The sequence below is a fragment of the Idiotropiscis lumnitzeri genome, chromosome 15 (genome assembly GCF_059441095.1).
Source record: "Idiotropiscis lumnitzeri isolate Australia: NSW breed Sydney's pygmy pipehorse chromosome 15, RoL_Ilum_1.0, whole genome shotgun sequence".
NCBI classification, from domain to species: Eukaryota; Metazoa; Chordata; class Actinopteri; order Syngnathiformes; family Syngnathidae; genus Idiotropiscis; species Idiotropiscis lumnitzeri.
The window spans coordinates 5650547-5675243 of NC_142405.1; the positions used below are offsets into that span (position 1 = coordinate 5650547).

The 24697-nt window shown below is 42.8% G+C and overlaps 2 protein-coding genes across 3 annotated transcripts in view; one reads left to right on the forward strand and one right to left on the reverse strand.

Moving 5' to 3' along the window:
- cep112 (centrosomal protein 112) overlaps window positions 1–9076 on the reverse strand; it is an 88586-nt gene extending 79510 nt beyond the window's left edge. Inside the window, exons 1-5 of the mRNA XM_088316460.1 lie at window positions 8860–9076; window positions 6011–6116; window positions 5626–5816; window positions 5035–5198; window positions 1569–1644 (exon numbers count right to left, since the gene is read on the reverse strand). Of these exons, the coding sequence (XP_088172586.1) occupies window positions 1569–1644; window positions 5035–5198; window positions 5626–5816; window positions 6011–6116; window positions 8860–8862 (540 nt within the window). The 5' untranslated portion in view covers window positions 8863–9076. The remainder of the gene's footprint in view (window positions 1–1568; window positions 1645–5034; window positions 5199–5625; window positions 5817–6010; window positions 6117–8859) is intronic.
- The window catches only part of prkcab (protein kinase C, alpha, b), a 55768-nt gene continuing 38205 nt past the window's right edge, over window positions 7135–24697 (forward strand). Inside the window, exons 1-2 of one of the 2 annotated variants that reach the window (XM_088316456.1) lie at window positions 7135–7433; window positions 7519–7550. In XM_088316456.1, coding sequence (XP_088172582.1) covers window positions 7264–7433; window positions 7519–7550 — 202 coding nt within the window. In that variant the 5' untranslated portion in view covers window positions 7135–7263. Of the gene's footprint in view, window positions 7434–7518; window positions 7551–24697 lie in introns of those variants that run through there. The other variant, XM_088316457.1, reaches the window with a different exon arrangement.

The window sequence follows — 24697 nt, forward strand, 5'->3', positions numbered from 1 at the left end:
GGTCGATGCCTCACCTTCAATTGTGAACGATGTCAACCTTTCATAAAAAGTACTTCTGTGTTGACAGTTGTCCATTTTTTTTTTACTAATATCATCATTGCCCAAATGTGACAAATGTTATTTTCTCATAGATCTCAGTTTCGGGGTCCAAATATTTTCCCATGCGTGCGGGGGTGGGGGGGTTCCAAGTAACCAACAGTGTAGGACATGTATCAAGTTGTATATGTTTTGCTTCAACTACACCAAAACATTATTCAGCAATTAATTCCATACAACCCACAGAATTCTTATCCTAGGGGGTAGATGTCCCCAAATCACCCTGTTTAAAAGTCTACCTACACACTCACAGACGCACACATGCATGCACAGGTGTTCCCCTCCAATAGTAAGAGCGTTGTACTCCCTTGTTATCTCCCATCTCGCCACCCTGTGTGCCGTCACGCTCCTCCCTCCCACATTTGGAGCTTCCAGATGTTTGGTGGTTCCACAAAATTTCTGTCACGCCGGGAATTCCACAGATGTGGGAATAATACCGTGCGTTCCCCCTCCCACCTCGCCGCAGTCTTTTGTTACGACGGATTTGTTTTATGCCGTCTAATTTCTACTTCCAGGGGAGTGTGTGTTGATACAAGCAGCGGTTTTTTCGAGCGGCAAGTTTTAGGGAGGAGGAAATCTCTAATAACACCGCGCGAGAGTAATCTGGTAAAAAGAGATGTGGACTTGCTGGGTGTTGCCAAGGAGTCGGTGAATGGGATACCGAAGGATTAAATTACCATTCTGATTAAACGGGTATTAGACGCTCACATAAATGACACAAATGTCTCATTCCAGTGTTTTGGACTGCGCATTGTTCCCGTCAATAGAATTCACCGATAAGTTGCGCCTCAAAGACAGCCATCGTCATCAATAAATGTGCTGTAAAGTAGTAGTCCAACGTTTTTCCCGCCGAGGACTGTTTCAAATGAATCCATAACTTTTGGGGGGGTGAGGGGGGGGGGAGTTTTGCCGGCACTTGTTGCTAATGCTAACAGCTAGCTAGTAGTAGCCACTAACGCCGTTTGTTAGCATCCTAAATTAGCGACCGAATATGATTTCGGGATGGCGTTGCGTTGATGTTGGTGGCATGTTTGATCTGTATGGATCACGGGTCAAAGACGGTGAATGGAACGGAGAGAAGCCTGGATCATTTTTTAGCCTCAAATAATAAAAAAAAAAACAGAAATACTGCAAGTTTTTTTTCTTTCAGCTCTTCGGCCCGTCGCTGCCGAACCCAAAGTGGCCCACGGACCAGTGGTTGCGGACCACTCCTCCAGGGTTGAGTTGTCAATTTATACCCTGATTTTTTTCAGTCAATTTTTTCCCAATATTTTTTAACATTTTCCCTCCGACTTTATTATGCATATGCTGAAATGTTTTCAGGACCCCCCCCCAAAAAAAATGTGCATTTACTCTTGTCGGCACAAAATGCGTTGAGGGAATTTCCTGGATCGTGTTGGTAAACAGACTTCTGGGCTTTCCAAACTGTCCTCTCAGCCCACATTAAAGAAGAAAGCCACGAGTGAACTCACCGCTCCGGCCGAGGGCTCGAGCGGGCTGGAAGCGCCCGCTCCTCGTGGGGTGTTCCCCTCGTTCCGATGGCCGGCCCTGAAATCGACAATGAGGCAAAAGACAAAGCTCGAGTTGACTTGGCGGGCAGCCGAGTCGGTCTCACTTTGTATACACAACAACATCTGGCAGTGCTTTGCATACTTTGTGGTTTGCATCTCATCCCATTCGGACAAACGGCGCCGCTTTACGTCAGCCTGTTTCCATACATCAGCTTTTTCCAGGGCACGCACCTCGATCGGTGCCTCTTCATATCAATCGTGGTTGGAACAAGACATGTTCATGGACGTGCTCGCGGCCGCTCTAATGCTTCACTGAACGAGTCAACAAATTCGGAAATAATACTTTCATACTGAACAAAAACATAAATGCAACCCGGCGGAACTCAAAGATTTTTTTTTTTTCGACACGATGTCCACAAAAAGGTCGGTTCCAGCGCTCAAATCTGCCAAATATCTATTAGTGAGCACTTCTCTTTTGCCGAGATAATCCACCTGGCATGATTATTGCACTTAGGCTGTCCACAATAAAAGGCGACTCGTTTGTTGAGGAGAAAAATAGTTGGATTTTTTTCTTTCTAAGTTGACGCAAGCTAACACTCGAGAAAAAAATTGGCCATCGCCGCTCAATCGGATCAATTATCATCTGTCAATTAAAGAGCACTCCTACAACCCGGGACATGCAGATGCTAATTGATCAAGGCTCTTTGTGTGACGTGCGCACACTCGCGGCTGACAACGAGGCACTCTAACGAAGCCATGCCAGCAGAAAATACGAAAGGAACCTATTGAGATATTTTCATTTATTTTTTGCTTTTTATTTTTTTTGTTTAACCTATAAAAGCTTGAACACTCCGTATTTTATTTATTCATTCATTTATTTATTATTATTATTATTTATCTATTTACTTGAATACATTTATTTATTATTGTGGGAAAAAAAAATCCACCTGATGCTGAACCAAGCCGTTGATTCAGAAATATTGCTAAATATATTACTGTATTAAATATTATATAATTAAAAGAAAACAAGGCAGATTCAGAATCCGCTAATAAATCAATCATCTAGAAAAATTTAATCTCTGATTAAGAAATTTTCTCATATAGTCGTGCATGCGATCGTTATAGCCATCCTTCACAAACTCAGATAAAAACTGAAACCCTAAAATTGATGTTAGTTTGTTCCATTATTCTATTAGCACAATTGAATTGAGGACTGCATCGCTCTCTGCTCTGAATTGCCAAACAATTCTCTGACCTTTTATTTCAAGGCCTCGTTTGCTCAGCCCAAACTGGGCGGCAAATCAACTCGTTAATGACTTCACGTTGCTTCATTGCTTTTCCTGACGAAACGCTGGCATTCAAATGTCTCACCGTGCGCTGGCTCGCATCCTGCTCCGTCTGAGCTGCAGCCTGAGTTGTGCTTAAGCACATACTGCCATGAAACTTGGACCAGGGGGGGGGGGTCAAGTGGGAGGTGGGTGTCGAGCTTCGCAATCTCGGGCCTCTAAGTCAACAGGTGGATGAGGATAATTGAATCAGATGTGTCTGGAGTCTGAAGCTCGGAGATCAAAGCGGTGGCAAGTCAGGCCAGAGTTACACACGCACACACACACGCACACACACACACACACACACGCGTGGGGAGGAAAATGAGAACACCCTGAAGAGCCTCAGAAGCTGCAGCTCGCCTGATTAAAGCAGCCTGACATCAGTGCAGCAGCCTGACCTCCAGGTGCGCAGCCAGCCTCGGGCAGACCGGGAAATCAGTCTGACCTTGGGACGCAAACACCCCCCCCCCCACTCCCAAAAAGGCGCACCCCCTTAAGGGCGAGATAAGTGAGCACGCGAGAGGCTTTTTGGAAAGGACATGGACTTGTGCCACCGTAAGGACGATCTGCCTGCTGCTGGGGGGGAAAGAAATGAGGAGGAGCAGGAGTAAAGGGGGTGAAGGGTTAAAAGTTCTCACATGTGGATGAAAAGCACACAAATGGGAGACAGGAGTCAGGCCGACGCACAGGGGAGGAAAAACAAGGACATAAAGGGAAAAAGGCCCCAGAGAGGCGAGCTCAACAGTGAACTTGACACTGGAAGCAAGCCGCTCAAAATGAGCTTGGACGTGTTTCTCTCGTTTGTTTGTGACATCATTGAAAAGTCATCACAATGTTCGCTCATCGCGAAAGCTGCTGGGTAGGATTCATTTGTTTGTTTCGGCAACATTCCTGCACTTGAGCCAAGACGACGTATTAGTCAGGGCCGCCATCTTGTGGCGTCTTTAAGAACTGCACCAACAGAGTCAATTATAGCTCAAATGGGCCCAAACTTTAACAAGATGTAAAAAGACAGACGGTGACACTTCATTACTAAGCCGCCAACTTGTCAATTGCCGGTAAGAGGTGGCGAAGCGTAGCGTGGGGATATTAAGTAGGAAAATTACCCACTTTGTCGCATAGCTGAGTGAAGGATATTCAGAGAGCCATTTTTGCAAATAGTAATAGAATAGATAGAAACATTAATAGAAACATTTTCTTCCTTAGCCATTAACATTCTATTGTCAAACATAGCAAGTTTGGACATAAAAAGGTTACCGCTCAACACCAGCAATGTGATAAAAAAAAAGAAAGAAAATTAATTGTGGCTCCCATGGCATGCAGGCCTTGGCCACTAGGGAGCAGTATAACACAGACAAACACAAAGAAGACAATTAGAATTAGCTAAGATTCAGTCAGATCACTTTTTTTTTCAGATGATTAAGAAAATATGCCTGTGATTATTGTTATATTGTTGCATTTACTCAACTCAAAGTTGAAATTTTTTTTTTCTTTTGGAGAATTTTTCACTATCTGCCAAACTGCTCCTTACTATGAAATGAGTTGAATTGAGTTCTCCGCCTCTAATATCGCCAAAACATGAATGTTAGGAAATTTCATTCGCTAAATTGTCCATAAATGTGAATGTGACTGGTTGGCCAGTTGACCAGTCAAGGTTTAAAAAAAAAAAAAAAAAACAACAACTGTGATAGGCTCCGGCTCAACCAAGACCCGAATGAGGACAAAAAAATGACACATGCGCAAATGAACTGTTGAGCCTTCTCTTCAACAAGTGCAAAAGCACAGGGAGGAGTGAAACTGCAAGACGGATCGCGAAAGCAAAAGGAGAGATGAACAGCTCCTGGTGCTCTCCTGCTGTTTTGAAGTGTTGCCTCTTTGAAAAGTCCAAACGGACAGCTCCCGCAGACTGATGCAAGGAGCAGGCAATGCCGAACGCCGGCTCTTCAGATACGGCGCCACTGAGCAAATACCGTAAATATGCCATGCGTGTCTGGCTTGGCTGACACGTTTAATGTTTTCACGCAGATAATTTGGATTCCAAGTGATAAATATAAACAACTACAGCAGTGGATGTGATAAACATGGATAGAAATATATACCTGGTAAAAGCAGACATTGGCGTAGAAGTCGTCCTTTTCTTACGCAAGGCGGCAGCCAAACTGTCCTCGGCGCAGTCATCAAGCTCTCCCGTCACCCAGTCAGGCAGAATCACGGTGCCGTGATCCTCCGAGCCGCCAATAAGAGGCTCGTCAAAGTAAATGGACTAAAATAGTCACACAAAAAAAGCCCATTGAGAATTTTTCTCTCAGTCAATCACTGGAAACTTGAAACGTTTATTACCGAATTTTCAGAGCTGGGCAGTTGACCCTTTTTTGCCAGTGAGTCCCCAACCCTCCGGCCGCAATCTTGTTACCATTTCCGACCTCGACCCTCCGGCCTTAGTTATAAAAATTGTCCGCCCTGACACAGTTAACACCCTCCCCTCTCTCCCCCAAGAAAAGCGTCCACCACAGGAGAGATGCTAACAGCACAGGTTAATTTAAAGATTTCTCTCGATAAATGGGCCAGACTAAAATCAACCTTTGTTCATTGAAACCTTTTCTTTTTTTTTTTTAATTTTCTATTTTATGGACAGACTGCCCAGCTCTGCAAAGTTCTAAACAATTCGATAGAAATGCGATTATTATTACCATGTAAGTGGGAAGGGTGTTGAGGCTCCCACTTTGTGGTTTGCTGGCAAACGGGCCTTCCAAGACGCCTCTTTTGAGCATGAGAAGAAGCAAACGGGCATGCAGATTGCGGTTCTTGTGACCCGCAAGACTTGAGCCACATGTTGCTGGGTCGCACAACTTCTTTATCCACAGTGCACAGTGCTGGCGCTCTGTTGTCAGGGAGACGGGATGAATTTGCAAAACAGGAGACATTATGGACGAATGACTTTTGAATTGCTTCTACAAAATTGGGTTCCAACACAAAAGCGATGATTCTGCATTTAAAAGGACGCAGATGTAATATTGTGTTTTGATAGAAAAAAAAATGTGTTAAATTGAACCACAGTGAAGTAAAAGTTCTCACCAGTCTTGTTGGGGTGTTTGAGGACATACAGTTTCATCTCCAGAACAAAATTGTTCAATTCAGAATTCAACTTTTCCAACGACTCATCATTTTTGTTCATGATGTCCTGAAAGGTAGAACAAAAATGAGATTAGCGTTGCGGAGCTTCCCGTAGCACAAAATTACATCCCGTTATATGGATACAATGATATTTTCACGTTCGGGGAGCTAAGACATTTGAAGCAAACAAAAACAGTGCAGCGCCTGCAAGCTAACAAGCAACATTGAAAGGAAGTTCGCCCGAGACTGTATTTTACTAACTTACACTGCAACAGCCACGTCATTTGTGAGAAAAACACGACGAGCACGCAAAACAATTTAGTTTCTTTTTGTTGATACCTGGAGAAAGGGTTGCAGCGCTGAGTTTGATTCAAAATCTCGGAGACTTCGCTCTACGTCACTTCCGGTTTCCTTAACTGTTGTTATGGAAACCCTCTCCACTAGTTTTAGTTTGGCACGATGTCAAATCTATCTCAAATTTAAAAATACAAACACGTGGATTTTTTTTTGTTTTTGTTAATTGAACGGCTTTGAGTGTTTGTTCCTATATCATCGTCACATGGTCGAATAGACAAGCGAAGTTAAGTCATGTTTTTTTTTTTGAGAGTCAAACGCCATTTTAGTAACTTCTACAATTCCGTTTATAGCCCATTTTATTGTATGACCCGTTGATAATATGGGAAAAGTTGGGGTCAGTTTCGCGGATTGAAGTCGCTAAAGTTTACATTACACATTTTGTTTCACTGAAGAGACGCAGTACCAATTATGTCCACATGGCGACGCCAAATAACTACAGCATGCGAGGCACTCGACGAAGCGGCGGAGGCATATGGTGCGTTCACAGACGCGTTGTATTTTGTACAGCAGAGGCCGAGTTTATTTCAAATTGGTTACAAAATTAAATAGGACCAGAATAATAAAGTAAGGATTTAGAATTTTGTTTAATAAAAAAAATAATCACGGCGTTGACAGGCTTTGGAATAGATTGTACGACGGGTTGAAATAAAATCCCATAGTCTTTAAACGTCTCGTCACCAACGTCAGCCTGAATGAAAAAGAAGCGCTCGCGGGTGGCTCAGACAGAGAGGAGGCGTGCGAGCTGTCAAGAGGGCTCCAGCTGGAACTGCATCACTTCACAAAAGCGGTCAAGAGGCAATAACTTAACACAAGTTGGCGCCGTGTACTTTTGTTTCCCCCTCCCCCCTTCCTCCATTATGGCTGATCATCACCTTTTACATTATAACGACTCGGCCGGGGTCGGCAACCGATTCGCGCGCAAAGGTGCTTTGCGGCAGAAAAACGTGCACGAAGTGAAAAACCACAAATTTACCGCCAGGTTTTTCAAGCAGCCGACTTTCTGCAGCCACTGCACGGACTTCATATGGTGAGCCGAGTTGCGCTTTCAGCTCGAAACGGAACTTTTTGCTTGCAGTTTATTCGCAGCGCTGACTCGTTTGTTTACGTTGCAGGGGATTCGGCAAACAAGGGTTCCAATGCCAAGGTAAACGTTGCAAATTTCATGTTGCAGCTTATGAAACGTAAAATGTGCAAAATGCTCTTGGGGCTCATTTGCAATGTAAGAGTACGCTTGTTGCTAGTTTGCAAAAGGGGCTTCTGTGTGCAGCTGATGTTGATTGCAAAGATAAATTATTGGGAAAATTGCACGTTTTATTTCACACATGACATGTTTACAACTCAAGACAAAGTCTTCAGTGCTTGGCTCCAAAGTGTTTCCTTGCATGGTAGTGGTATCCAGCCAGTGGGTGCACAACTTGAGAACTGTAGCTGGCTTTGGTGAATAGAGAGCTGTCTCGCTCGTGGCCATTTCTGGAACGGATGATGTAGGTTGCTGGCTCCTCTGGTTCCTCTTCCAGGATGGCCTCTAGTTGCTCTTCCTCGGGGTCCACTCCCGCTTGTGGAAGCCTGGAAGGCTTGTCATCGCTTGCAAAGTTGTAGCGCCACCAAGTGACAGGTGGGTATACAAACCGGGAACCACCAAATGGCAGATAATTTAAGACAGAAGACCCCTCAGGCCGGAATGGATAGACTCTCTCAAAGACAGGGTGGTTGCCATCTCCATTACCAGAACCGGACTGTGCGGTGTCAGGACTGTTTGGTGGATAGGCGTAGCGAGCGGCATTTTTAACACTTTGCGGGTCCACCAATCCAGAGTCTGGCCACATGTTGAGCCCTTGAGCGCCAAAGCGGCGTTGGGCAGGTTGCCAGACTTTAGTAGGGTGCCAATAGAAGTCTTCAACAGAAACTGGAATATGTGCATCAGCAGTTTGTCCATTTCTATTATCTACAACATGAGTAGGTCCAGTAAATTATTGCTCAAGTAAAATGATTTGGATTATAACTTTTTACTGCGGACAATTGTATGCCTTTAAACGTGTTTGAAAAGAATCACAAAAAGTTTCAAATAACAGGAGAGGTATAAAAAAAATATATAATAAATCATTCTTACATGCCTTAATGTAAAATAGTATTTAGTTAAATTAATTTTTTAACCCAAGAGGCGTTAATTAGCCCTAAAAATGAGCATCTTTAAATGTGCGGTTGACCAAATCCTGCAGGGAAAAAAAAAAAAAAAATCCCCAAATAAGTAATGCCTTTATTTGCAGTCAGTCAAATGGTGAACACGCACGCACTGCAGTTGTCTAAACTAAAATTTATCTGCGACAAACATTTCCTGAAATCAGTCCAATTGAGTGTGTATTCAAAGATGCAGAGGCCTTGCATTTGATTCGAAAGTGGCCTTAAAAATGTCTCATAACAATACAGAAAGGTAGTGCATGAATAAAACATACCATAAAAGAGCTCCAAGAGTCATGGCTGCCTTCTGAGAAGAAAGTGAGGATGTGGGGGGGTAGAGAAGAGAGCGGGAAAAAAAAAAAAAAAGAAGCAGCAGCAGCAGCAACCTGCACTCCTCAGAAGTTGCACCGTGAGTGAATGCAGCACTGAAATGACGACAGTGAGAAAGCGAGGCCTCGCGTTTAGCCTTCCTAGCAGCATCACACCTGCGCCTTGACGAGCAATTAGCACTTAGCAAGGTGCAGATGTATTTTTTTATTTTGGTTAACGGAATTATCAATAATTTGACAAATCCAAACAGTGAAGTTACTGTTAGCGTCACTTTAAGTTAAAAAAAAAAAAAAAAAAAAGCCTACATTAAATGCGTGATTTTATTCTATTTTTTTTTTATGGCCATCATTAATGTTAGAGAGCCCTCTGGAAGCTTCCTCATTTGCATATTATGCCCTAAGGCATAAATACATGCCTGCATACATTTAAAGGGGAAGTCAAGTCAGAAATTGTCCATAATACGCGGCCCCACTGGTCTAAAGACGACATTCTGATGAATAATATGTGAGATGTGAATTAAGCAGTAAAAAAAACCTGCCATTTCCATCCATCTCGGGGGGTGGGCGGCCATTTTGCTTTTTTACTGCCACTTGCTGTTGACTGAAAATGACATCACTGTGGGCTCAGGTAACAACCAACCATTGCTCACCTGTTTTCCGCCGTTTGGTCATGTGACGTTGACAAGCCGAGCTCGTCGCCACTGTGATGTCATTTTCAGGTAACGGCAAGTGGCAGTATGAAGCAAAATGGCTGCCCTCAGCTGACGCCGGACTGTGCTGTGGACAAGCACCTCTGGCGGAAAGCCTTTTCTCGACACCATTTTTATTAATTTTTTTTTTAGATACTCGCCGCCATTGGGCCGCATGGACACGGAATGACTTCACGGATTCTCAAAGAGTCGGCCATGCTTTCCCGCCATTATTGCGACATGACAATGCAAACAAATTCCTCGAAGCACTTAAATGCGTGTGTAGGTGGAGTGCCACGCTGTTCCCAGGGCAATCTTCCCTTTTCACTGCTGAAAAGGTGACGTGGTTCTCCTTGGCTGGAAAAGCGAAATGTGAAATATGCTCAGCTGCAGACAATTTAAGACACCTCCTGTAATTGCATCGCTTGATTGCATTTTTTTCATTAGCACATCCCATTTTTAATCTCTGCCAATGGCTTTGCCGCTGATTATTATGATTTGTAATTCGTATCGAATCCAAATGAAGACATTAAGCGACCTACACGCATAGCAACAATTGGGCCAAAGTTGAGCATTTTCTGTTCGTTAAGAGACAACTTTTCAGCTACGGGAATGTTGAAGTGAAATCCATGCGACGGTCTACAAGTATGGAGGATTGAAAGTGCCACAATTAAATAAATGAATACACCATGAAATGTTTCATTAAAATTGTCATTAATTTATTGTTTCATTCACTCATTAAATATGGAATTAGATCAATCAGATTAATAAATAACTGCACTATAAAATAATGAAGTGTCATTAATTGTTTCATTTATTAATTAAATATGGAATTTAGTAAATTAATTAATGTCATTATCAGTATATGTAAAATTATATATATATATATATATATATATATATATATATATATATATATATATATAATTATTTCTGTATTTAATTAATTATTTGGTCCATGTTGCCGTATCTTTTTAATTAATAAATGAAACATTTAATTAATGACACTTTTATTTATTCTTTAATGGACCATTTATTTATTGATCCGATTTATTTAATTCTGCATTTAATGAATGAATGAAACAATGAATTAATTAATTCCAATTTTAATTAAACATGTATTTATATGTTTAATTTTGGCACTTTCAGTCCCCCATATACTCGCAGCATGATTGTGTTCAAAGATGGTATGTAAAGAGAACTTCAGAACATTCATACAGTTAAAAAACTTCAAACGTCAAACAGAGAGAAATAAACTGGAGCAAATGCAAATTTCACACTTTGGATATTTTTTGCACGGTTAATGAGCTTCAAGGGACCGATACCTTGATGGTTTTCCTTCGTTGGACTTGTGTTTTATCCGGCAAACAATAGCTTGTCGTTTTTGCCAGACGCCGCCGACGTCTCTGCCAAGCGAACGTTTGGCGGCCTGGTCTGCAGCAGGCGAACATGAGAGGCCTCGCTCATCTTGGCTGCACGCTAACACCCTTAAACAAGCATGAAAGCTCCATTTCGCCGCACTCTTTCAGAGTTCCAAGGATTTATTTTTAATTCCTGGCTTCTGACATTCCAGATAATCCGGGATATGACTTTGTCTGTTGGCGTCTCACTTTCGCGAGCAGCGTATGAATATGTTGCAGCAGTTAGGGCAGTCGTTTTCATTTGAATGACTCAGCCGCTGAACTTTTAATTCGGGGAAGGAATAAATTACTGTTCAAATCTTTTATTTGTTGATTTGCATAGATTACCGGTTGGCTCATGGATTGGGTTCATGTTCAGCGACGTTGCGAATGTGGATGCTTGTCTGACTGGCGTCCAATCTTGGGCGGTACCCTGAATCTTTTTGGGATAGACGGCCTGAAATGAGCCATCGGTTGTGCAATGGTTCACATGACTGACTTTCAGCTGCAGTGAAATGAATTTTCATGAATTTTTATGATTGTGAACCAATTCAGAATTGGAATGGGTGGATAGATGGATCGGTAAATTATAGATGGATGGACGTCTAAGCAGGATCCAATAAGATTGGCTGCTTGCAGAGTTGAGTAAACGAGCCACCTCTTTGAAGTTAATTGCCTCCAATTAACTCGGCGAGCATAGAGGGGAGGGGTGAGCAGTTACGCACGGCGGCGGAGGAGAAAGGGTGCGAGATGAGACCTTGCGAACACAAATTCTTTTTTGCGCTGATAAATGTGCATTGTCCTAAAAAAATAAATAAACAAAAATGGTGCCAGCGGGTACTAATTAGCCCCAAGGACAATATGACAGGTCTGTTCTAAAAATAACTTACCAGTGATGGGACACTGTGACTTACTAAGAAGAATTTAAAATAGAAGAATGTTAACATATATTTATTTATTTACTTTGTATTAAAACATTTTTTTTATTTAAAAATAAAATCCATTGTGTTTAATTGGGGAGGGGGAGGGGCAAAAGCCTTTTAATTTGCCCAAATATTTCCAAAAAGGTCATTTTAGAACTGTAATTTCTACACCGCAATACCATGGCGCCGCAATATTTTCGCTCACGGTTATCGTACCGACCAAATTTAAAATGAACCCTTTGCCACATCTCAGGTCACTCAAGCACTTAGAAAATCCTCACATTCAATGTCCATTATTAATTATCATTTCAGCATAAAGAAGGGAATGAGCACATTTCCGTAGGTCAGCGGTGGTCTACCGCACTCTTCCGACCCCCACGAAGCTTCTGAAGTTCAGCGTCTGTGGGCGATAACTGTGCCATCTGGAGGGTTGAGGGGAGTGCCTTATGTCTGGAAACGAGAAAGCTGGCTGCTCACATGATGGAGGGAGACCACATTGTTGAAAGGATGGGAAGAAACCGAGGAGGAGGCCAATCAAATGAGGCTTCCCACATTAAAAAGTTGCTGAATGATGTTGCTAACCAAAACAGCAGCTTCTACTGAGGCATTCATAACTAGTCTTTAACGTTAACCTTACTGGTGAAATGTTGTACAAATAAAGTGTCCCGAATAGATAATTGAGTCTTGCGCTGCAATAAATGCAGACGTGTGAGATCTGTCACAAAGATGAATGAGGAACAAATTAAGATTCAGTTTGCTTGAACCTTAAGGGCTCCTTGTTCGCTTCTTAGAAGAGCAAATCGTGAACATCTCCCCTCTTTCTCGCTCGCTCTGTTACAAAGGCTGTTCTTTCCAAAATAGCAAAAATGTAATATCCCAAAATGGGTCATTCATATTCCGATAATTCACATTTTATCTTAGCTTTTATCAAGTGAAAGTCAAGCGAAAGACAGCCTGACTTTCTGCCTCATACAACTTGAGACGTCATTATTTTATGACGCCCTACAAAAGGCAGCATGTTTGCTCATCAAGCTTCCCAAATCTATTTTGCAAACTTTCGGCCCTTTCACTCAATGATGACGATGCGTCATGTCGGTTCGAACACAAACCTCCATAATGGTCGCTCGCCGACTCAGAACGGCCGGCGTGTAAGCGGTGAGCCAACTTCCCAAATCACCGATACGAGAGGAGCGGCAGACCTCACTAACCAATCAAGGAGCAGAAGCGTCTGGGAGTTCGGAACTCTCGCCGGCGCGTCTGCCGTGCCGAGTCCTAATTAGAGCGCTGTTGGTCCCCGTATCGTATGCTAAATGGGAATTAACACACACCCATCACCATCAAATGCCTTTGATTAACTCCAAATTAAGTAGAGATGTTCTAGTAGGCTTTTCCCTGACATTATTTTGCGTGAATGGTTGATGGTTTAAATTATTGCCAGCTCTTTAGACATGAATGGCTGAGTGGTTTTTTATTTATTTTTTATGTCTTTGGCAATGCGCAGCGCATTCACCGGGCTGCTCAAGTCCGAAAATCTAGCGAGCAACCAATCGCTATGTTTGCAACATTTAGGCTGCGCGTTTGTTGCTCCTCTTTGCTTGCTCACGGTCATGTTGTTAGTGTTAGCAGTGCACGCCAGCTACGGCATTACACACTGTCCCTACAATTCATCCCTTGTGGGGACCGACTGGCTCCGGAGCTTGACGAGGCTCTTTTGCAATTGGAAGGTTCAAGGTTCAAGCGCCCGACTCGCGCCACACGCACGCCAGATCTAAGCGTCCTTGACCGAAAAACTGAAGCCCAAACCGCGCTCAATCATGTATCGGCCGTGGCTGCTCTTTAGCCACCCTGCTGGCTTGTCAAATAATTTTTTGGAGCTATACAGCCTGTGCCCCAAAGTGTTTTCGTCCGTGTGGCTGAACGTCAGTTAGCGGCTCTGAGGAAGGAGTGACACGAGACGAGACCGTCTTATCGTGTATGTCAGTACTAAGAAGGCGATTGCTCCTGGTCTGGCTGCTCGCCAGAGTGATCTTGTTTAAAAAAAAAAAAAAAAAAAAAAAAAACTCCTCCGAGGATGAAGCGGAGAGGAAATGATGGAGGATGTGATGATGACTGCGGGATGGAAGAAGTCTTTTCACATTGTGAATTATTATTTAGCCCATGTCCATCCTCACAGGCCTCGTACTACTCGTTTCTAAAAGCTCCATGGTGTTCTGGATTCTTGTCGAATGAGCATCGAGAGTGGCGCCTTGAGATACAAGTAAGACGACTTTTTTAAAGATGCGAGTCGTTTGATCAACTTGACGTTAAGATGAGGCCGTTCTGCTTAGTGCTGACAAACAACGTAAAACGGCACAGACGGAATAACAAATCGGATCTGTGTTCAGATATTACGCGATATCTGAACACAAACGGTGGCGCAACACATCTAAGTAGGTTAACATAACAATACGCACATGCATATATTCTTTATCCTCTGCGATGAAGAACGAATATGAACAACTCGGGAGCTTTTACCATCGCCTTGCATTGCCCTTTTTGTTTGCATTATACTGCCCCCAGGTGGCCAAGGCCAGAAGGAAACAGCGCCATGTCGGTTAAATGGAAGCAGAATATGTGCTTTTAACTATTTCATTCTTGATATTCTGCGCAATTATATTTTATAAAAATACAAAATTATAGAGTGATATTTTTCTTATTAAAATAAAAAAAAAAAAAAATCACTTTTTCTTTTTTTTTTTTTGCAGCGGCTGAAACAATTCTTTTCAAGTGGGAAAAGATGATTTGAGATACGATATTCACACGATTAATTAAGCACAGCTGCATAGACTCCCAAAAATGTTTTGGACGCAGCTCCTCCTCATGCGAGCGAAAGTGACTCAAGAGTTTCTCACGCACGCACGAGCGAGGCCTCCACCATCGTCCTGCCCTGTCACAAAAGCGTTCACAGCAACACACTCGTTTTTTTTTTGTCCTCTCATCTTTCCCAGCGACTGTACATTCTTGCCAGATAAGGCAGCGTGGATGCTGAGGTTACCATAGTAACGCCGCTTCTGTACCCCAGGCGAGCGTTTCCCTTTGGAGCAAAACAGAGGCAATAACGGCCCTTTTGTTTGCGAATGATCCTTAAGTGATGATTCACTGAAGGATCTCCAGCTTTTCATTTCCACGCCGGCGTCGGCCGGGATGCGAATGTTAGCCGAGCTATTCCGACGCGGGCGCCCCGCAGAGCAAAAAAAAAAAAAAAAAAAAAATCCACCAGGATTTTTCCCGTCAGCCCCTTTTCCGAGCGCAGCAGTGACCGCCACAAGTGCAATATTTCCTTTTCGCAGACTGTCTGAGCAGATCATGTCACCGTGTTGTGCTTGTAGAACACAATGTCATCTGGTGACATTAAAACGGGGTCTTTTGGGGAGGCATTACTCAGTCGAGAGTGGGTCGTTAATTGTCGGGAGTGTTTTTTTGCGGAGACGCAGAAGCCGTGTAATGAGATGACATGCTTATTCAATCTTAACCTCCCTTTTCCGACATGACGGCAAAAACAAGGAAGGAACAAAATATTTTTGTCTTTTATATGCAAATTGACAACAAACAACATTTTTTAAAATTCTGTCGTGTGGCAATTTTTTCAACAAGCACACGGCTAGCATACGAAAATGCAAAAACAGATGTTGGATGATGATAGCTAGCTAGCGATGACGATCTTCCTTGCGGATAGTTTGCCGGCGTCTGCGCTTTCGAGTGCCTCATTGTTGGCTGTGAGTGCAAGAATGTCCACGTGACGTAAAGGCAGCTTGTGACATTAGAGCGCCTCATCGTCACAGTGTGAAAAATCCCCGCGACGACTTGGTGAGATATATTCCGGTCACCAGAGATTTGAAGTGGAATTTTTTTTTTTTTCACACATGCAGCAGACACGGCCACAATAATAAATCTGATCTGATCTACACTAATCAAAAAAAATCTGTACCATATTGGCCGAACAAACTGAATCAGTTTTTTGCAATCCTGCCTGGTCATGTGATCCACGTAGCCATCATTATTGGTAGTAGTGGCCCATTTGTGAACGACGACACCTCGCTATGTGTTTTTTCGCTCGAGTGGTTGTGCCATTAATCTCAGCAGGGCACTTTGAAGCGTCCTCATGCGTAATAGAGCCACGACGATTTATAGAAAAGACGTCATCAGCATTTAACCCCATTAACTACGCTTACCTCCATGCACCTTGCCTATCTGTTGCCATGACGACACATAACAAGCGTGACCCGACGTCTTGGGCCGGCGCGGAATAGATCGATAAAGTCGTAGCACGTGTGTGTGCTTTGCCGTCTCCTCAGGGGGAATTTAGAGCCGAGCGAGCGGCTCACCTCGACGCGCAGCGCCCCGCCGCACCGTTCCAGCTGTGCTTAACGACTTCGGAGGTGATTACACCTGCGGCTATTTTGGGGTTGAAGACATTTGCAATTTTGACCCGCATGAAATGAGCAGAGCGCCGTGTGAATAAGACTCATTGAGGGTTTAGTTTAGAACAGGTGTGGGCAAACTACGGCCCGGGGGCCACATTGCGGCCCGTTAGACGTTTTAATCCGGCCCGCCAAACTTGAAAAAAATGAAATGAATAAACCTTGTTCATGTTTTATTTTCTAAATACTGTGTGGTTTTTCAAAGACATATTTTGTTGTAATGCTTTTGTTCATTTTCATTTAAAATTAAATGTATTTTTTTTTTTCTCAGATGAGGTGAGGTTACCAAAACACTGCATCCATCTGCTTCTGTCAAATTTCTGAACCCATTGCGGCCCGCCAATCAAAATATTTGCCCACCCCTGGTTTAGAAGGAAGTGCAAGATCTCCACTTGTGGATGATGTCAAGATAGGGGCACTTCCCGATCGGGCGTCGGCGTGTGACTTTGAATCGACCTTCTTTCCTGAAGCATTCGAAAAAAGCCAACGGAAAAAAAATTATATCATGACTCGAGATGAGGCAAAAGATAAAAAAAAAAAACATCCAGAAAAGATAAATAATGAATATAGTGGAGTGTAAAAAGACACATTGAATGGAGTGGGGAGGGGGGAGAGGAGGGAGGGGCTCGGATGGACACATGGGACTCCACCAGCCTCACAGTAATATTTCTGCTATTTCTGTGCAAGGACAAAGATGCAGGGGGGGGGGGGGGGGATGGAGAATGTGTGTGCCAGTTTTCTGAAGCGTGTGGTCCTCCTTCCTGCTCCCGTGGTGCTGGAAGCCGGGGTGTGTGTGCATGTGTGTGTGTGCAATTTGAGGGTCACCCAGTAAGAGACTGAGGCGCAGCTTTTAGTCATCATCACACCTCTCTCTCTCTCTCTCCTTTTTTTCTACCTTCCACTCCATCTGTCTTCATCACAGGAAACACATTCCACACTGTAAACACATCAAAATATGCAAATTTGCCCCCGCGTGTGACCTCACGCACACACTGTGCTGATTTTTTTTTTTCTTTTTTTTTTTTTTTCAGAAGCTGTCAACTTCAATTAGGGTCGCATTTCATTCAGGAATTGTTGCATGGGAAGCGATGCTGAGTCGGGCATTTGAATTCAGATCTTTGACTGTCTACGATGGAAGTACATGTCTTTCGAGTTTTTATTATTTATTTTTTTACATGACTGCAAAAATACGGAAAAAGGTTCTGTAAATTTACAGGCTGCTGAGCCCATTTGCACTCTGTTGCTAACTGGAACAGCAGCACCTACAGAAGCACTCTCGCAGATGAATCAAAGTCTTACCGCAAGTTCCCTTTGGAGCATTCAAGACCATCTCATCGACTGAATCACAAATATTGCCAGAATGCACGTCAACACTTTCAGCCGCCACTTTCGCTAACATTTACCGTCATTTAAATTTGCTGCGGCGAGTACGCCGCCGATTTCTCATCTCTCTCTCGAGTGTCTTAATTGGAGGTGCATCGGTGACGTCTTTCCCAGCCGATCGGAGCAAATATAGCAACAGGCACCACGGGGGAGAATCTGCGATATGCCAGCGTGTTTATTTTGGCATCCCCGACATGCTGTGGAAGGAATCCTGCTCCTTTTGATCAGCGTTTATGCTCCGCAGGGTCCCACGGACGAAACCTCCTCAGGGAGTTTGTCTTGGATTTCGGCTTGTTTTGTTTCAATCTGTTTACAACGTTGAGATTTCGCTTTCTACGCCTCAGTAAGATGCAATAAAATTAGTCATTCTTGGCAGATGATAAAGAATACATGACTGAGCGTATTGTTACATCATCTGTTCACATGTGTTGCTCCACCGATGCTATTCATGAACACGTTCGCCTGACAAAGTGGTGGTGAACTGACGCAGAAATATGTCAGATGCCTTCTGATGACAGAAAAAAATAGTCTCGGAGTTTGTAAATGACTATACGCCATATATCGTAAACTCCACCGACAAGTGAGTGAGAGGCAGAAGCACGGCGGAATCAATAGCAAGTTCATCAGCCAATTGCGATCCATCGGAATGGTTCTAGTGCGCCGAGAGGTTGTCATAGCGATGTGAGTTGCATTCATCGACGAGATGCTTTTAGGCAAGTGTTCATGATGCTGCTGCAGGAATGTTTGCAGATGAGCTTTTCATCAAGCACAAAATGGGCAAACATTTTGCAGAGAACAGAAGCGGAGTTTTGCGTTCCAGGAAATGAGAGCAAAAGTTACTTTCGAGTCCAATTATGCAAAAGTACAGAATGAATGGTTGGAGAATTTCCAGTAAATTTGGAATTGGAATTGCATGGAACTCCGGCAATTAAAGTCTGACTGAGGGTAATATAAATGCACAAATTCTTATTCCAATTTTTTTTCGACACGGCATGCGGGACTTTTCACTCCATGAACTTCACTCATCTTTTCTCACGCGCTTTATGCTAACTAAAGTGACATATATTCGGTTTATACTCGACTTCTATACACTGTGTTCGAGTGTGACGTGCAAAAACCTCTCTGGCATTCAACGTATCTCATGCTCATAAATGACATGGAAAGCCATGATCCGTACCCTAATTTTCATCTTCAACTCAAAAGTGGTGCTGATCGCAAAGCGATGCAATGTCGCCATCTACTGGGAGTTATTAACGTAGTTTACAAACTTGAATTCTGCACACCTACCCATTAAAAATAAATAAATAAATAAATGATTTGATGGATTGATCAAATTTAGCCACATTATAGTGAATACATGAAGAGCCAACATTCTATTGATAAATTCCTCGATTACTCCCATTTATTCTCGTAAAATTCTAGAGATTTTTTGCAAACCGAGTAGTCATTTCGTATACCCATTCATGCGAAGAAACATTCCACCGCGTAGCTACTACGAGCACATTCAGACTCTTCTGACCTTCCAGACAATAATTTGCACAAAATGTCATCCAGTCACCAGCTCATCAAAAGGCAAGCGGCTGAGTTCATCCCAGCGGAATGCGGTGAATAAAAGGAGCGAGGCCTTCCAGCGGTGGCGGCAGGCCGGAGAGGTGGAAGGTGATCTGAAAGGACGGCTTAAATGTGTACATGCGTTCATCGCGCCTCCGCAATGGCAACAGCGTTTGCCAGCAATTGAAATCAATCAGCGGCTTCGTTGTGGAAACTGAAAAGGGTGCACTGTCGCCATTTTGGTGGAGGCAGTTTGTGTTTTTTAATTTACTTGCAGCAGCTTATGCGTACGGGAGAACTCCTCTGTATAGAGCGAGGCCACCCAACCACTTTTTTGGGAGGTTTGAATAAAGGCAAATTTTCGCTGGTTGTTGACTGGCCACGCTACAATATTTCAAAAGTTGTATTCTCAGCTACTCCTAAACTGGCAGTTTATGTATTTTTTCAGAATAATATCAGACTAAATGGAAAAAGATTTTGTGAACCCCCAACCCCAAAGTTCTGTATTGAGCAAGTCACATTTTGGGGAGAATTTTTATGGCTTATTTTTTTTTTTTTTTTCCAGTAGGCGTCAATTAACTCCTTTAATCGTGCATATTTTTACTCAAGGAAACCCCTTTTTTCCGGATTTTGACTGACTTTGCGAGGCCAACAGAATATTGTGTTCGAATGCTATAAAAACACGGAGTTATGACGCAAAAAGGCTAAGACGTATAAATACGTCTTTGGGAGGCGGGGACTACATTTTTGAAAATGTATATGCATGTCATTTATTTCCCCAGAAAAATGAAAAAAAAAAATCAATAGAAAATAATGTGCGAGGTGGCAAGTGTTCTTTGAAAGCACCTTGCAGAAAAAAAAAATGCCATTTCACCACAGCTGCTGCCTTTCGTTCCGTTTTCTTGGTCCTCGTCCTCTTCCGCATGATAGAAGCCATGCCCGGCCGGCCTCCACTAAAAGCACCACATGGGCGTGGATGAAGCAAGCCAATTAACTTTGCGCAGGAGTGATGAGAGATCCCATGAAGCAAACCCCTCCATGACTTCACCCGCCCCCCCCCAGCCGGCCCCCCCGCCCAATCTTTCTGTCCGTCCAGTGCTGTGAATCAGCATTAAAGCTGCTGAAGCAACACGACAGTCGAGCCAATTGCTTTGCGCTCGCAGCGGCCAGGTTTTCTGGCTCAAGTCTCTTGACCTCAATACAGCATGACTGCCTTTCTCTGGGGCTTTGCACTTTTCATGCCTCAAAAAAAAAAAAAAAAAAAAAAAGTAGACTTCTTGAGGGCTTAAGAACGCCACAGAGAGCCGCACGGTGTGTTTGCTCTCAAATGCACTCTGAAAGTCACAATTTGGACTACTTTTGCCCTGAAATGACACCTATGAAGTGGTTGCGATGCTAATTTGGGTTGCTGTGAAAACAGGTTTGATGGTGTGCGATGAGATTTTTTTTTTCCCCATTAAAGGTTGGCAAAATTCTGTCATCATAACAGGACTGTCACATGCGTTTTGTCACAATACCCCAAGCACACACTATTTCTTGCAAAAATCATACCGTTTTACGTTCTTATCAGAAGCTAACCTGTTAGCTAATGCTAATCTGCGCACCCCCCAAAATTCAATGCGGATTGCAGGTTAGAAGACGAGATGCCAAAAATACGTGATTGAAATTTTGTCGATTTCATGAGTTGAACGTCAACTGCAGAGAAGTAAAGTTGATTTGTCGACTAGTCGACTAATTCGGTGACACTGTTGTTCTTTTTCTAGGTTAGGGGCAAATAAGCTAAAGTATTAGCTAATGCTAATCTGTCCCTCCCCACCAAAAAAAAAACCTCAATTAAGATTGAAGACTGGAAGACGAGTTAAGCGTCAATGCAGAGGAGTTAAATTGACTCATGGACTAGTCGACTAATTCAATGATTAAGACAATGTCATCTTCCAGAAATCAGACCGTTTTAGTTTCTTATCACTAGTTAACTTGTTAGCGAGCACTAATTGGTGCATCGATGGAAAAAAAAAAAAAACGCAATTAAGATTGCGGACTTGAAGACGAGATGCCCAAAACGTGATTAGCGAGTCGACTAACCAACTAGTCGACTCTGAAATGCTTGTTTTCCAACTTCTAAACCCTTTAATGTGTTTTGGAATCTTCAATCACAGCTTCAACACCAACAACATTAAAAGGTGGAGGTCTGAAGGAAACTTTCCAGCAGAAGACAAAAATCTGTCTTGACGTATTTTTTCCGGGTATTATCCTATAATTCCTTTTTTTTCCCACAACAGCATTCAAATGTCAGTGTGCCCGTATTAGCTTCTTGTGTGAGATTCTCAGCCTCCTAATTGCAGCGTCTCTCACGCAAACAATGAGATTCTTCGTGTGCGCGTGTGAAAGTGACAGCCGAATATATATTTTTTTTTGGGGGGGGGTGATTTACAACCTGATTTTCCACGCTTGGCAAAGGTTAGAATGATTCATCCTAATTTTTGAGCGTGGCGTTTGTTTTGCGAGCGAGCGACTTGCCTCTTCACAGCACGTAGCAATATGAATCATACTATTGCATGAGCTGCCGTTTGATTCATGCTACTCAAGCCGAGGCGGCTCCAAAAAGAAATGTCATGCGGTGTTAATGTTGACGCTGAAGTCCCGCGTCGTTTGCTCAAAAGCCATTGAGAGAAAGTTGGACGTGATGTTTGTCACCGATGCAATTGCAAGGTGATGCGAGACATTTTTTTTTTCTGTGACACATCACGAGCAACTTAGTTGATTACAGAGCCACGGAGGCTTGAATTGCTCTTTTTTTTTTGTTTGTTTTATATCGGGCAAATGTTTTCTTACTACTACTCGTGTTCACAACTGGTTTTTAACAGGGAAATGTCAAAGTAAAGTTTCTTCTGCATATAAAAATAAATTTTTTAATTGTTTTTTTTACTCAATTTTTTTTCTTTAAAAAGTCCAACTTGTTTTAATTAAAATATTAAATAATAGTGAGAAAAGTGATGCGTTTGTTGTGTGTTAAAAAAATAAATAAAAAAAAAAAAACGAGAGAAAAAGCTTTTAAAATGTTATCTAATGTGGTCAGGGACGCCGGTCATATTTTTAAAGCCTGACCATGAATTATAATTCCAGCAATGTTCCCAGTCGTCAAACATCTCTGCTCATTTTCACAACAAAAGAAACACAAGCAAAATATTTGCTGATGCCTCGTTGGACATCAAGCGTGACTGCGCTTGCAATTTTTAGTGCATATTTGGGGTCACGACCCCCATACAGTTTGGTCAGTACGACAAAACAAAGCTGAGATGAGCAAAAATAAATGAATTAAAAAAAAAAAAAAGAAAGTAGTAGTCTTCAGACCTCATTAATCAGATTTGAAGTGTGGTGAAAAGCCTCGAGCAGAACTGGACTTTTTCTCACTGTAGGCTGTGCTATTAGAGTCCATCAGGAAATTCATTACCCCCCCCCCCCAAGCAGCCAATGAGTGTGTTACCACATTTATGCATAATTAGCTTGCTGCTTTTTTTAGCACGTGTGTTTACATATGTGCTTGTTAGCGCCTCCCGTTGACACGCCGTCTCGCTTGCAGTCTAATTCTGTCCCCGTGCAGCCGTGTCAGACTTAAGAGCGTCTCGAAGGCTCCCAATTAGTCTGACGCATAATATGACTACCGCTGTGGCACCTGACGCACCACTGCATGGGCCCCCCCACGGCCCCCCCCCCATAAAAAAAAAATGGCTGCATTCCATGTTTCTTTGTGCACGATGCAAGATGACTGACAGCTATACAAGTTACCGCCTAGGTCCCGTTGTGTTTGTGTCCAACAATTACCATAAAAACGTGAAGCTGTGTGTGAGTGTGTGTAAGTGTGTGCGCTCACGGTCATGTTTGATTCATGATGCTTTGTCATTGTATCTACTGTGTGACTCATAAATGTCTGGCAGCCAAACACTCCCACCTGTGGCTCGGAATAATTGATCCAGGCCTCCCCTTGTGGATTTGGAATACAAAACAAAACAGCGATCCGCACTTGAATCCATCTGCATATTTTTTTCCCCATGTATTTCAATAAGGGAAAGGTCGACTCAAAGCTCAATTTGAAAATGAAATATGTTAATGAGTTGTAGTTGGCGCAGCAATTTGAGGAGTAGTCCGTTGAACTTGGAATTAACTGAGTCACATCGCGATGACGATGATAAACGTGCGTTTTTGCGGTGGAAAATGGGGGTGGGGGAGGGAAACGAAAATTGAACAAAATATGTTGACAAGAGAGAGAGAGAGAGGGGGGGGTAGAGAAAGAGAGAGGGGGGAGAGTGAGAGAGAGACAGAAAGAGAGAGAGGGGGAGAGAGAGAGACAAAAAGAGAGAGTGAGACAGAAAGTGAGAGAGAGAGACAAAAAAGGAGAGAGAGGGGGGGGGATTGAAATAGGAGTGCGCAGAAGCAGACAAAAATGTTGTCGTGTTTTCTCGCCCTTTTCTTCTTTGTGTAGTGCAGCCGATTTTTAGCTTTGCCTTTTCATACTCGCGAATGTTGAGCTTGATTGTGAAATAAAGACAAAAATCCTTGAGAACTTTCACTGCTTTGATGGTTTTGCCGAGCTTATCCTGGTCTCTTTGCGTGTTTCTTCTTTGAATGCTTTCAAGGTCAAGCTGCCGCTCTGCGTGTGAGGTGACGTTTGTCGGCCCGCTGCCATTGTTCTTTGTACGCGTCTGCCGTTCCACATTTGTTTATTTCTTAATCTTCAATTTGTTGCGGCGGATCACTTCGTTCCCTTCCTTTGGCAGGTGAACGCTTCTCATTTGGTGAGATCGCTCCGATGTGATTTTCTGAAGGTAGCGGGCGGGAAACGGTCAAATGTCCATGAGGACTTGAACGCCTCACAAAAATACACGGTTCGGTTTTGTGCTCACAACTTTTGAAAACATTTTGGTATTGTTATCAGAAATGGATTTGTGTGTCCCGAAATATATTTTTGGCTCGGATTTAATTTATTTCTTTTTTTTACTAGCACATATATTTTGTATTTTTTTAAATTCAATTACTGATTTTAATACAAACTATTTTACACTTTTTTTTTTTTTTTTTTACATTTTTTTACACATAGATACAATAATTTTATTTTATTTTATTTTTTTATTGGCATTGTGCCAGAGTTGAGAATGTGCCTATTTTAAATGATTTTTTTTTTTTTTGACTTTCACACTGTTCCTGTCAAAGCTTCATGGCCAAAGCGCCGTTGTGTGGAAATGGTCGAGATGGTAAACAGAAATGGTGGCTCAGTATGGTTCACCCTTGACCTCCTCAAATTTTCATGAGAACCCGACACAGGAGGGCCCGGACGAGTAATGATTCCCGCTGGCCTTTTGTATGAGTCTTGCGTTATATAT